At 40.3% G+C, this 14,115-nt stretch overlaps 1 protein-coding gene across 1 annotated transcript in view; it reads left to right on the top strand.

Annotated features, from left to right (window-relative positions):
- Positions 1-7,037, top strand: part of galnt10 (UDP-N-acetyl-alpha-D-galactosamine:polypeptide N-acetylgalactosaminyltransferase 10 (GalNAc-T10)) — a 119,510-nt gene extending 112,473 nt beyond the window's left edge. Inside the window, exons 11-12 of the mRNA XM_005725442.1 lie at positions 4,657-4,806; positions 5,548-7,037. Coding sequence (XP_005725499.1) covers positions 4,657-4,806; positions 5,548-5,712 — 315 coding nt within the window. The 3' untranslated portion in view covers positions 5,713-7,037. The remainder of the gene's footprint in view (positions 1-4,656; positions 4,807-5,547) is intronic.
- The last annotated feature ends 7,078 nt before the right edge of the window (positions 7,038-14,115 follow it).

Here is a 14,115-nt window from a genome sequence, read left to right as displayed (position 1 = left end):
TCAGTGTAGCTTGAATGGAGCCTGATTAAGGTCATGTTATTAGTTCACCTTTAACGTCTAATTATTACTCATTTAACCCAAGTTCTTCTGTATACAGGGAGAGTGGTGAGAAAGAAGTCAACCTGTGTGCTCACAGTGAGCACGCCTAACACGGTCCCATTGATACAATCACTGTAGGCGGCAATAAAGAAAACCTGCAAATCCAGAGAATTAATGCGCTGACATTGTCCAGATCATAACAAAATGTGCATCTTCATTAAATTAAAATCTCAAAATAGAATCCAGACATATCCTGAGGGGAAGCGTAAGCTACAGCATAACTGTATTAGGCAAACTCGGCACAGCATCATCGCTGCCTGTGCTGCTCGCGTTGGTAACCTGGAGTGTGTCTGCCATGTTGTCAGATCTTTCTACTGACCAAGCTGAACTTGCAGTACAAAGCTCAAAAAATGTGGCCTTTGCGTACAGATTTATAGGCGTCAACATGGTTTGACTTTTTAAAGACAAGCCCAAGTGGCCGGTGGAGAAACTGCAGGTTTTGCCAATCCGTGAGTCCCAGAGGATGTTATGATTCCAAGGATTTTGCAACAGAAACAGCCTTTTTGTTTTTTGTTGTTTTTCTTTATATTTTTCTATTTCCATGGGAGTTTTGGTTCATCCATCATAATGGGATTTTTTCGTGTTTTTGTTCAGGTTTTTTTGTTTTGTTTTGTTTTCATCAAAGACTTGAGTTCTACTTTATTTTACTTTTTGTCTTGTGGACCTGCCCTTAAATATTTGAAACCCTTGCACACACAGTTCCCTTTTTATTTTTAAAGCCTGTTTTTGAAACTTTTAACTGCCTCCTTTTTCATACATTAATTCAACATTAGGCATGCAGAAACCATACTTTGATCTTCTTTTGATACCCGGGCCAAAAGTCGTTATTTTAGAAGTTTTTAATAGTTTAATTTTCCCCATATAATTTTAATAGTTGATGTAATTGCACCCTTGATTTCATCAGGATCCTGGCACGCTTTATTAAAAGAAGCTGCTCTTTAATTTTGTCATTTTGTCAGTGATGTGTTTCACTCGCCGCCCCGTACTTACTCAGAAGATTCATTATACTGTGGTCAGATTTCCCAGCATTCCCTGCATTGGGAGTTTTCTGTTAGCTTCGATAGTGTGTGTGGGCCAGTCCTTACATTGCTGAAGGTGGCAGGTGTACAGGTAGGAGTGATTTATTATAACGGCTATTTTCTTGCTGTGTCATCAGGCTGTCCAGGATGTAATAAGCATTATAGCGATCACCTATACTCCACAATGTAGGTTTAAAAAGAAATCTAAAGGAAAGCGTAGTCTGGTGGTCCACAAATGTGCCTTTCAACTACAAAGTTGAGCGATTTTAGGTTTTTCCTAAGGGCACATTTATGAAATCGCTTAAGTAATTGGATTTTGTCAGCTAACGAGACATAAATGTCAAAAAAAATAGTGCCCGCATAGATGGAAAAGCTTCTTCATTATCTCTGCATTGTTCTAAAAGGACTCTGCACTCACACGTCACAGCGTAGATCTTAAAGCACAGCTCATAATACAAACTTAATGGATTGAATGTCCCCTTTTGTTTCCACAGCCAAAATACTGCGCCTCAGAGCTCTGACAGTTTAATTGCTTTAATCTGAAGATGCATTGTAGTTTAATTTGTGTCACAGTCTCAATCTGTATTCAGAGCCAGCACGAAATGCATTCGCTGCAGCTCACAGGTGGCCTCTCTGGCAGCTGTCCTTGTCGGGGCTTTTCGATCCTGTACAGGAGGAGTGGAGCAAATCATTCAGACAGTGTTTGGGGGCCAGAGGGGCGACAGTCACCTGGACACAGATGGCGATTAAAAGTTTAATTTTGTATGTTTGGTTTTAAGTAAGAGCGAATTAGACTTTTTTTTTTTTTTTTTTTGGTCTGGATATGTCTGGAATCCAGAAATACTTCTACATTTACCAAATCAAAATGAGTCATTTGCTGGTTTTAATGAAACTAAATGCAAAAATCTAATATGAGTTGTTAGCTGAGACGTTTCAATTCATTGTACATATCAAGATTTATCATAATCGTTGATTTCACGGCTAAGGCCGCTTTGATATCAGCAGATTATGATATCAATCATTCTGATGAACTCATCGACATGTAGACAAATGGATAAGGATCATAAGAAGCTGCGTTAATCCATCACTGTCACAGTAAACGAAATAAGGGTCAAGAAAAAGAACAATTGATACAGCACACGTTGGTCTTTATTTTTTAGGTTTAGAACCATGAATAAAAACTGTATGTAATCATGGATATACTCTGTATTCATAGATATAAGATAAATACAAAATTATTGAATCAAAAATAAAGCAGTTTTTACGAGAAGTCCCAACCGATTCTTATTCTTCACCGTCAGGTTACCGAACCAGGCAGCGATACAAAAGGACATCACAGATTCGATAAAACTTCTATAAAACAAGGACAACATCTGAGATGAGACATTAAAAGATCTCATTTTCCTTAAAAAGAAAAGTCTTTGTTGAACTTTTTTAGTAGTGGCATCAGTATGAGATTGAAAACACAGTTTATGGTCAAGTACCACACCTAGATATTTATAACTCTCAACTATCCCAGCTTTAATGATAATATGTGATGAGCTATCAGAGGACTTCCTAAAATCAATAATCATAGTTTTTTCCCCTCCTTTAGTTTAGTTTTAGACACATTAAGTGAAAAGAAGGACTCATCACACCAATTCACAAAATCATCTACAACCTGTCCATGGCCTGACTCGTCCCCCACTAGAAGACTGACGATCACTGTGTCGTCAGCAAACTTCAGGATGTATCTGTTCGTGAAATTACTGCGACACTCATTTGTGTACAGAATGAACAGAAATGATTGTCGGCTATCAAATAAAACACAGTAAAATTCAGCAGTATTTTAAAAATTATTACTAATTTTCCCAATGACCTAAAGGCTAGTGTTGTTCTCATTTCAAGTAAAATAAGGCTTCTCCTTAAAAATAATAAGAGCTTGTCTTCAAATAGTGTTTAATTTAAAATAATGAACAGGTTTAGTTGGGGTTTCCCCTTTTCTTCATTGTTCTGAACTAAATTTTCTTTAAGCCTCCTTTTCCCCCCCCCACCTGTTTCTCCTCTTCAGACTTCTGCAGCTCGTCCTCTGTTTCCTGTTTTCACGTGTGCTCTGAATAAAAGATTTGATTGACTGCTTAGAGAGTTACAAAGCCCGTAGTTGGGTCTGTGTTTCCTTTGTACATATACGTGACTATAGTAAAGACAAAGGAAAAGGCTGCACACATTAAAATAACCTTTGCAGAGAAAGATGGAAACAGTCTGTCAAAATCTAGTAATATGTCTGCGTCTGTGAAGAATGACGGGGAATCATAATAACAAAAGGTACACTATTGCTCATCTGTCAAAAACATGATACCATGCTAAGCACCTTCTATGACACCAGCAGTCCAGAGAGGAGGGTTTTGTAGCGATTTGATTATATTGTGATCATAGACTGAACCTGACTCTTCTTTTACAAAACTGTGGTCTTCTTTCAGACCACATGCACTAAAATGCACCCAGTGTAGTGTATTATATTAGGACATTTTTCTGCATGCAGACATGTTTATGGGCTGGTTGACATGAGGACAAAGGATAAACATTTTCAGTAAACGGTTAAAAAAAAATATCTGCTGTGTACATAACTCTTTCATTTGGTTAGTAAATATATATATATATACAAAATGCAGTGCGAGTTGAAAAAATCTGCCTATTTAAAAGCTGCTCCCTTTTCACAAACGGGCACCACAGCAGGTAACTCCACGTGTTGGATTTGGCAGCGTCTTACACCAGATGCGTTTCCTGACATTTGTGTCTCCGGCTGGAATTGAACCAGCTACCTTTCGGTCATCAGTCAGATGTGTTACCCTCACTGGATATGGGGGAAAAATGGTGACTAAAGTGTAGTGAACTCTCCTGTCAGTGCTGCACTGCTTCCAGTACGGCTGCTATTTTTAGATTGCTCCCTGAAAGTCTGATTCACACTGAATGGACACAGGCTGGCATTTGTATCACACTTTTCTTCTCTTACTGACCATTCAGAGCACTTTGCACTGCAAGCCAATTTCACCCATACATCGCTTTTAGCACTTCACACCTACAGCCAATCAGAGAATCACAAATTAACCTAACGTGCATGTTGTTGGGTTTTGGGAGGAAGCCAGAGTAACCAGGAGAGAGGTTTCATACAGAAAACTCCAGAAACCGAGGTGTTCAAGTCTCCTCCTGTATAAAACAGGTCAGAAGTTCCCATCAATAATCAAAGGCCACAACTATGATAAACTTTTAGATTTTTATAAAATTCAATTCTGAACTCTACAGAAGCAAAACAGCACAAAGGAGCAAAAGCAGCTTAATAGGAAAGTGAAAGTTTCTTACAGTAGGTTATAAAAACGATTTCTCCCACATTGATATTTTAACCCTGTATCGCTCTTTTCAAAAGTTCTGACCTACAAAACAAACGATTCATTTCAAGTCCCCTGCAAGTCCCTTCACCCTGTGCTGAGAATTTTTCATGTCGCGTAAAGATCATCGCACTTCAAAAAAGGAAAGAATCATTACGTTATATCTCCTGCAGGTGTTTACGTTTGGCTGGAGAGAGGACATTCGGGTGGGCGACCCCATGCACACGAAAAAAGTTTGCTTCGATGCCATTTCCCACAACAGCCCCGTCACCCTGTACGACTGCCACGGCATGAAAGGCAACCAGCTGTGGCGCTACAGAAAGGTATGACAGAGATGAAGCGGAGATCAGAGTCGGCGCCTTCGGCGTGGTTATGTGTAATGTTTGTGTGGTGAGCTCTTTCTCTGAGCCTTTTTGTTTTCCTCTTACAGTACAAAACAGCAAAATTGCAAATGTAATTGCTTCAGAATGAATGACTTCAAGAATGCTTAATCAGTTCCCAAAGCTTTGCACTTTTTAACCGAATCTACGGGGCTCATTATGTTGTTGTGCTTTTATGCTCGGCTATTACAAAGGGCCACGTTTCTATTTTTGTAACCATTGTGGGATTTAATGTAGCCACAAAGAAACATGCTGGCAGCAGTAAACAACACAAGTTGAAAGCGTTACTTGCAAACATTGGTTTAAAGTGGACCTGTTATACCCATTCCCAGCTCTGTATATTCATTATTTGATTCTATTAGAATATCTTTGCATGAGTCACTGTTTAACCTGAGCTGAGTTTTAGTGCAGTCTTTATCCTCCACCACAAACAAGCCATTATAGTTCCTGTCCTCCACCCTTAACCCAAGATTATTCTCATTGGCCGTCCCTCACAAACAGAAGGTTTGAACAGTCGAGATATCCCCTCTCGCTGACATAAAACAGACGAGACATGAAAATGTGGAGCATTTAGAGCAATAGCTGTCAGGGAGTCATTGTTTCAAACACTGTCCGTGTTTTAAATGAGCTTCCAAAGAGTTTCTCTTTGACGCAGCCCGTCATCTCCCTTGTTTCTCCCTCCAGGATAAGAGTCTGTATCACCCCGTCAGCAACAGCTGTATCGACAGCAGCTTGAACGAGCGGCGTGTCTTCATGAACACGTGTGACCCGTCCTCGCCCACTCAGCAGTGGCTATTTGAGAAAACCAACGCCACCGTGCTGGAGCACTTCAATCAGGGCGCCAAGTGAAGTCCTGCAGCATCCACGAGGAAGGACTCACGCAGAAGTGGAGCTGCTGCTGCTGCTATTGCGAACTGGGGTATTTCCCATTTACCTCGCAATGAGGTGACAGCTGTTTCTCTTTGGGGTGCTGGGAGTGAGGCAGGACGGGACGCAGAGGGGTTAGTTAAACGCATTAGTGTGAGGGAAGATTGGGTTTGAGTTTGATTGATGGGATTTGTGTAAAAGTTACTCTGTGAGAGATGGGTGTGTTCTGTTGGGGTGCTGCTGTGGCAGTAGGTCTGTCTCACTTCCTGATTTTTATTTAATTTTTTTATCGTCTGCCATTCCTCTTTATTTCTTTTGCCCGTTTCAAATCTCCCTCTCTTCCCCTGTACTGTTTCCTCTCTGGGGGTTTGTTGTTTGCAGTTCTCTCTCCCTCTCTTTCTGTCCATCTACCTTTTATCCTCCAATCTCTCCTCCCTCGTTTCTCTCCCGGTCTGCCACTGCCTGCATGTCCGTCTCTATCTGCCTGCATGACTGCACCTTTGCCCACCTTTTTCATTCTCCCTCTCAAATATCCTTATGTCTCTCCAGCTCTGACAACCTCCCTGGGGGTAGATGAAGGGGGGGAGGGGCTCTTGCTGAGCCAAAGTCGTACTGACACCTGGGTGAAGCCAGGCAGAACCACTCTTAAAATCACCTGGTGAAGTGATTCTCCTTTACAACCTTCTGTTCCCTCCCTCATCCTTCCCCTCATGTGTGTAACTCCTGGTCTGCGGGCAGAGCTGCATTGAATGTAGTGGGTGAAAGTTGACAAAGACGGTCCAAGGAGATAAGACCTTTTGCACGTGCCTCACTTATTTGTTCCTTATTCTCTGCTTTCCTGTCTGTATTTATTGATTAGTCCTTCACAGATTTGTCACTGTGCCACGTTCTTCTTATATTCCTCAGACGCGAGCGCTATCCGATGCCAGGGTATGTGCAGGCTGACTCCTGCTGGGTAATGGTGCAGTCAGACTAGATTTTGCTTTCTTCATAGAGGTCCTGCATCTCTTAAAATAGCCAATAAGAATGCAGGCTGTCTGAGGCCTACGCAGAGATAAAAGCGACAATGGCAAACAGAAGATCCAAGGTAAGGTCATCGCACTGCAACAAGGCTCCAACAAGTGCTTCCTGTGAGATCTCACCCTGGAGTGGGTCCCTTTATTTGAGAATGCTTTGAGAAAAGCTCCTCAAAGCAGTGACCACTAAATCAGGAGGTATTTGCTCAGAATTTAGTTTTAAGGTTGCGTGGTTACTGCGGTTTGTTAGCTAAATAGCCGTGCTACTTCGCATCACCCATGCTACTACGACTCCTCGTCATTATTCATACTACATCTCATAGGATTTGCAGTATACAAGCAAGTGTGCTTTTTTGGCACTACGCACACAGCAAGATGTTTAAAGTTTGGGGCTCATTTGCCTGCTACATTCAACAGTGTGTACTTTGTTGGGGCTGTACCAAAAGCAAATGGAGAAAACAATATGCAATTATTATAATAATAATTATAATATGCACTGTAAGTTTTCCCAAGCCAAACTTCTGTCTGACTGCACCACGAGAGCTTCTTTGTCATTATTGTGGTGACAGTGGGAGTGGGAGTAGCTGTCACACCTCTTTGAGTTTCTCCTTTGCTTTCTGTGCGCTATTTGCCGCTTTCCACTCAGTCACTAAAGCAACCCGGTCACAGACGGCCAAGCAAGGGGTCTCGTCAAGGTGCGGAGCAGCAGGCAGCACCACAAATAGACCCCTGCGCGCCCGGATGGCTGGCCGTGTGACTGACAGGCCAGCTGATTCTCAGCAGGGCTGCCTGATTGGCTGGCCGCCATGCTGACACATCACTTTAGAGTACAGTGTGAGCGGGAGTAGAGACCAAAAGGGGAAATTATCCAGGATAGCCTCGCCAAGGTAGCGCTGGGATTGAGACTAATGTGTGTGTGTGTGTGTGAGTGTGTGAGTGTGAGAGGGGGGTTTAAAATGCATTAAGCACTTATGGAATGATAAACTTGAATGAAATCTTAGTGCCTTGTTAGAAGAGGACTAGATGTTGCTGTGTGTATTTGCAGAAAATGTGTGTGGCCTGAAATGTCCAGATGAAAATAGGGAACAATTCCTCAATTCAGGAAGTGACTTTGCTTGGATTTTTTTTATGCTGTAAAAGACTCCTCAAGTCTTTGAACTGATCATGAATTGACTTCTGGTGCAGGACCTTGAACGCACCACTGGCTTTGTGAACACACGTGTAACTGCTGGCTGTGAATAGAGCTAAAAAGACTGTTTTTTGTTGTTTTCCCAGCATATTTGCTCCTGCTGTCAAAAGTAAACCACAACCCTAAGAAGACCTTTTGTTGTATTGAAATCATGATATGATGCTGTGTTGTTTTCCCACTTGTTCAATCCAGAATATTATAATGAGAGAGGAAATTGCTGTCTTTGTTTACCAGTGTCGCCATCCGCCTTTATAAATCCTTTTCTTCATTCTGTTTTTAATCAAATGTGCTTTCATCCTTTCTTTGATCCTGTGGTTTAGCTGATGGTGATTTTGCTTGAATCCCTGTTTGACACTATGTTTTGGGATGTTCTGGTCTGTCGCTTGTGCATATTCTCTAATCCCATTTTGTGAAGCAGAACAATGTTCAGTGTGTGCCATTTTAATCATCAGATCCAGGTATTGGGCTCTGGAAGATATTAACATGCAGTAGTAGACCAAAAGAAATGGTAATATTCACTATATATCACAATATTTCAGTATTTAAGTCAGATATTAGAAAATGTTGGGGGAAAATATATATTGAGCTCCTTGTTGTGTGCAGATTAAAACCTTTTCCAACACAAATGCAAAACGGATTTTATCACAATCAGTGCAAACAATGATTTGTTGTTTCCAATTCTGTGTTATCACATAAATTGTTCACACAAATGCTAACTAAGAACCCATATTTAGATAGCAGAGCTGGTAGATTTGCAATGAGATTATTGAGAGGTGAAGATAAATGGCTATCACAAGTGTTTTCTAACATGTTCGACTGTTAAGTTGTTAAAACCTGATCTACTTTTCAAAAAACCCTTCTTGAGTTACAGTAAATGGTTCATTTACCAGCATGTAACTGTTATTTATTAGCAGCAGGAGCGTACTAAATGTAAACCTTTTTGTGGTACACTGTCAAATTGTTAAAAGATGACTTAGAATTATTGTTTCAGACCACCGAGTAAGGTTACCAGCAGATGATCCAACAGGAACAATTTGTTATCCACTGTATATCCAGATATGATTTCTTTGAATTTCTTTTCTTTGACATCATACTAGAATTGATAATGGGCTGGGCTTTTGCTGGGATTGTTTGTTTGTTTGTTTGTTTGTTTGTTTGTTTGTTTTCTAAAGAATTGTCAATACGAACACTCTTTGTGGAAGTTTTATAGAAGGTGGGTACATAAGGCAACATTTTTGGTTCAAATGAGACTGTCTAAGTACTAAAAGTTACTTTATAGTTCTCTCTGAGAAAGTGTACTATTCTTTAATATTTCATCTTGTTTTTCTTCTCTCACATTTATCCTGCAGAACAGTTTATTGCATCTGTTTTTCCTTGAGTCTGCCAAGCCCAACTGTCACATAAATCTTGGATAAAAAGAAGAAGATTATCATCATTACAGACTTTTGGCTGTGTTGTATAGAATTAGTAAGAAAAGTGTTTCAGGTAGCTGATGTGTTAGCTTGTGCTTTTTCAAAGATGTTTTAGGCATGAAGAGCTATAGTAGGGCCAGAAAATCCCTTATTCCAATAAAACATCAGGGGCAGCAGGATCAAATGCAGTAGGACGAGCTGATTTTAGAGAAAATGTAGAACTTAGCTGTCAAATAGAATGCCATGATTAGTCAACTGGAAGGCCAGTGTTTAAACAGGTATCTGACAGTTTATTGACAGTAAATCATGATATAATTTGACCTGGAACGTGCTAAAATGCTTTATAGAATAGCCAAAGTCCTATTTTTAAGTAACAAAATATAAAATACAAAAATACAGCAAAAGTCTTATTTAGATGTCCTAATCTTCCCTGCAGAGTAATCTTCATGTTCCCCTTGCCTCAGCTGCGCAGAAAAGAACCAGAGGTCATTGCTGGTATTTAGAGTTGAGTCTTTTGGGTCTCACAACCAGAATCGTCATTAACATGACTTTTTTTTTCTCTCTTTTTTTTTTTTCCTTCAGGAAAATGTTTGGTAAAGCCCCAGTCACACAGGCCTGGATCCACCATGATTGAGATGTTGGTGCTATCACTAATAAATCTGAGGTTAAAATAACATTATCAGTATAACAAATTAAGCTATCTCACTACAGTCTAAACTCAGCTCTCTGTCCCTGTTGTTGAAAGAATAATCCCAAGCTTGGCATGTTTGCCTCGAGGGCAGGAAGATGAGGAGCACCTTTTGTGAATTTTTTTTTGACAGTTTAGTGAGTCGTCACAAAATGATGGGAACTGCATTCTGCAGATAGGATGATAGCAATGATAATTGACTGTTCTGCAGGAAAAGATGGGGGAGGAAACGAGATGATGCCAAAATTGCGTTCATGCTCTTCATCTTTACTGTGTTTTGTACAAAGTGCATTAAATTAAAAAGGAACTTAAATGGATCTGTGTCTCTGGGGAAATTTCACAGGATGTTGCCAACTGTATCCCTTCAATTATGTTTAATTGAATAAGCTTTTAAAAGTTTGGGTTTTTTTTCAATCAGAGTAATATGTACCTTTCCATTGCACATGTAAAGTTTGTTTTATTACATCAAAGCATAACTTGGGTCGAAGACTTTCAGGCACTGCTTTATTTCAGCTTTTATCCACTGTGATAAAGTATTTAAGTAAAGAAAAACTTCCTTGCAGACACTAGGGATACGAATTTAGCAAATCGATTTCACTAGCACTTAACATAGATCGGTTCTCATTGGCACCGTTTTTAGAGTCGACACCATCACTAAGAAACATATCAAAGGAAAGGAATTGAACTACTGGGAACTGTTCCCTACAAGACCCAATCCTCAATTCCTGTCCCTAGCTGGCACCCATATAATGGTATAAACCACAGTTCAAGTACACAAACACTTCAAATGTAATGCTTTTCCACAGCTGCTGGGATAGAGCAATCGTAAATGTGCTGAAACGTTTTATAACGTTAAGATCCAAATGCATTTTTAAAGGTTTTTTTTTTCCCACCTTCACATGTTCAGTCGAAAGTCTGTTGGGCAGAATAATCGTAATTTACAGGAGCAAATGTTTTTAATGTCAGTGGCCAACGTGGCCCATCACACAATGTTGTGTAGGTGTGTGAGCTTTGATGTGTAGGGAAGTGTACATTTTGTATCTCAAAAATATCCAATATTTTTTTTCTACTGACATTGCAACTGTAAAGGTGTATTTAGGTATTTAACAAACTGTACAATTAAACTGGAATTGTATGATATTTTTTTCTGAAAATTGTAAAATAAAAAGGTTTCTATATTTGGATGAAGGTCTGTCTGTGCTTCTGGAACTTAATTTAAAAAAAATTCTCCATAGTTGAATAAAATAGTTATCATCAAATCAGTTATCACACACAAATGAAGGTATCATCAAATCAAGTCCTTTTATATAGTTTTATAATTGGGGGGGGGGACTTATACTAGAAGCCTCTCGCCTCTAACCACCTCTTTAAGCCAGGAGTGTCACTGCGATCCTGCACCCAGGGCCCTTGGGGCTTGGTCCAATCTCTTGGGTTGGGGTGACGATGTCTCCCCCCAGCATCGTCCTGACTCCCCCTTGCTGTAGCATGCATCTTTTTTACCCCCTCCCTTTCCTAACATCCAATCCATATAGCTTTCTCAGTTTTGCCCTCAGATGAGACGAAGACATTCTCAGTCTGTGTGAGGCAGTGACCAATCAGCGTCAGAGATGACAGAGCACCAGGTGGGCGAAAAGGCTGCTCATTCCAGTTGCGATCGTCTTCCCTAAATAACTTCAGCGTAAACGTCTGGTGCTCACAGCTTTCTAATTTCCTCCCCTTGTCACTTCTTGTTGTAGGTTCTGTATGGCTTTAATAGTTTCTCTGACTGATGGTGCAAAAACACACTTTCCACATGCGTTAATCCCATAATCATTTCCCCCAGCAACCCGCTAACTCTGATAGCTTTCAGGTTTCAGTGATTTATCCGTGGCTGGAGTGATATTGCTTTTGCAAGTTGGCCCATTTCTCCCAGGGTCTCCTGGGATGTGTCGTAACTCAAAACTTTTCATGTTGGCTGAGAAGGACTGAGAACGTTCTGGTTTGGTAAGAACACGTATAGTGTCCGTGTTATGGGAGCTTTCATGTAATTGCACAGTCACAACACTCGAGCAGCAACATGCTGATCAAAGGACTGGTTTTAGGTTTCTGAGAGTAAAAAAGAGAAAAAAAATAGTTTCAGTGATGATGCAATATATTCAGGGTGTGCAAACCAGACTGATGTTATCTGCATACTAATTGTTTTCATATTCATATTTATTTCCAGTTAATTAGCAAATAATCAACATTCCCTGAGACTCAGGAGCTGTAACTGGGACAGATCAGGCTATTACATTAGCACAGTGTTCCTCTAAAGATATCCATTAAGTTTTTTTTTATTGGGCTCAGCACCATTATAAAAAGAAAAACACAATCCAATTGTCTCCCATAATTCACTAATACCCCCTCTCTGTGCTGCTTGCTCTCTGGGCCAACAGCTCCTTCAGATTACACAACAAAATGGGAAGACGTTTCAATGACAGAGTGTCACGGTTTTGATTCCACGCATCTTCAAAGAGTACAGAGGGTTTGTCACATTGAACTGCACAATTATATGGGGGTGTGGGGAATATGGTTGCCTTTTGTTTTGCAATTTCTTGTCTCACGTCATTTTGTTCCATCCCACGCTGACAAAAGTTTCGGATGGAGGAGGAAGGCTGTCTCACACATGAAGGCTTAAATTGCAACTACCTTTAAATACAGCAATGCAAGGGTGGCCACATCATATTGCATCTGACATTGCTGTGAAGCAGTGCTGGGTTATCTCATTAATTCATCTAAATGCAGATGACAAAATAGTCCAAATACATACTGAGTTGTAATGACAGTGATGCCATGTGGTCTTAAGGCTTAGCCAAGTATGGGTTCGCAAAATAAACTAAATGTCATATCAAATATATAATGTACTTCATTTGATGCCCTGGGAATACAAATGGACAGCCATTTAAGAAATTGCATTAAAACTTTAAGTAAATTTGAACCTTTGGTAATGCAAATTCTGTAATATCTGTACAAACTGCATTATGTATGTGTAGCATCCCTCTTCATCCACAGCATTTTGTTCTGTATCACAGGCGTATAACCTGCAGCATCAATTACACCCAGGTTTCATAGTTCTCAAAGCATAGTTTTATGCATATGAACATGGGGCGTCCTTGCTAATGGGAAAGTTACACAGCTGTTGAAAAAGAGACACACCCACGCACATCTACACATCTGCCAATAAATCTGTTATTCCTGTAGGAATATGGGGGAAAAAAACATGTTGACAAATTCTTTGGTCATGCCTATCATAACACATTTTTCCCTGCAGCAAAATGTGAAGAAGGCATCATCGCCTCACATAAAATAATATAAGAGATGGGAAAAAACGAAAAAAGCAAAACGTACACACACCACCGCATGAACAAATATAATAAAAAGGAAGAACAAGGGACTAAATAACATTGTGTTTGTTTCCCATGGCGTCGCCCTTCTTCTCTCTCTCAGCTATCAGCCCTTTGCCCCTCAGTCTTATTAGCTCGGTCTTGGGTCAGTGAAGAATAATACAACTCCAGCCTGAGAGATAATACATCTCCGGTCAGACCTCACTTCAAAGCAAACTAACAAGCTCCACAGACAGACACACTTAGCTGGTCCATGAAATTCAAAACGATACAGAGCTTGGGCTGAAGCGGCGCCCGTCATCGATTGATTCATTGTTAGTGGGAGCGTCTGTGGGGAGAAAACAGAGGTGCAAATTCACTGTCGGGAGGCAGAAGGAACTTAAATGTGGGATAGGGTTCTTGCCTGTGCTCTCCTTCTCCACAACTCAAACAAAAAGCAAACGAAGAACAATAGTGCAGACTTAACACTTCGCCACAATGTAGTTCTGCTTAACTCCAAACCACTAACATCTGTGTGTGTTCCTAAGAGTGGAGAGTAACTGATGCTAGCTGTTATGCAGGTGCTGTTTTGGATGTTGAACATCAGAGCAAAGCTTTTTAGTACTCTCCAGCTCTCCGTTTTTGCTTTTCTTCTCAGTTCTCAGACATTTGCTTAAAGCTGCTTCTTTCCTTATATTTTCTTAGTTCGGCCTATAGACTACAGTAAAAACAACAACAG

Source organism: Pundamilia nyererei, unplaced genomic scaffold (genome assembly GCF_000239375.1).
Source record: "Pundamilia nyererei isolate P.nyererei 1_Seehausen unplaced genomic scaffold, PunNye1.0 scaffold00015, whole genome shotgun sequence".
Classification (NCBI taxonomy): domain Eukaryota; kingdom Metazoa; phylum Chordata; class Actinopteri; order Cichliformes; family Cichlidae; genus Pundamilia; species Pundamilia nyererei.
Note: the sequence above shows the minus strand (reverse complement) of the source record. Positions and strands in the feature narration are given on the sequence as shown.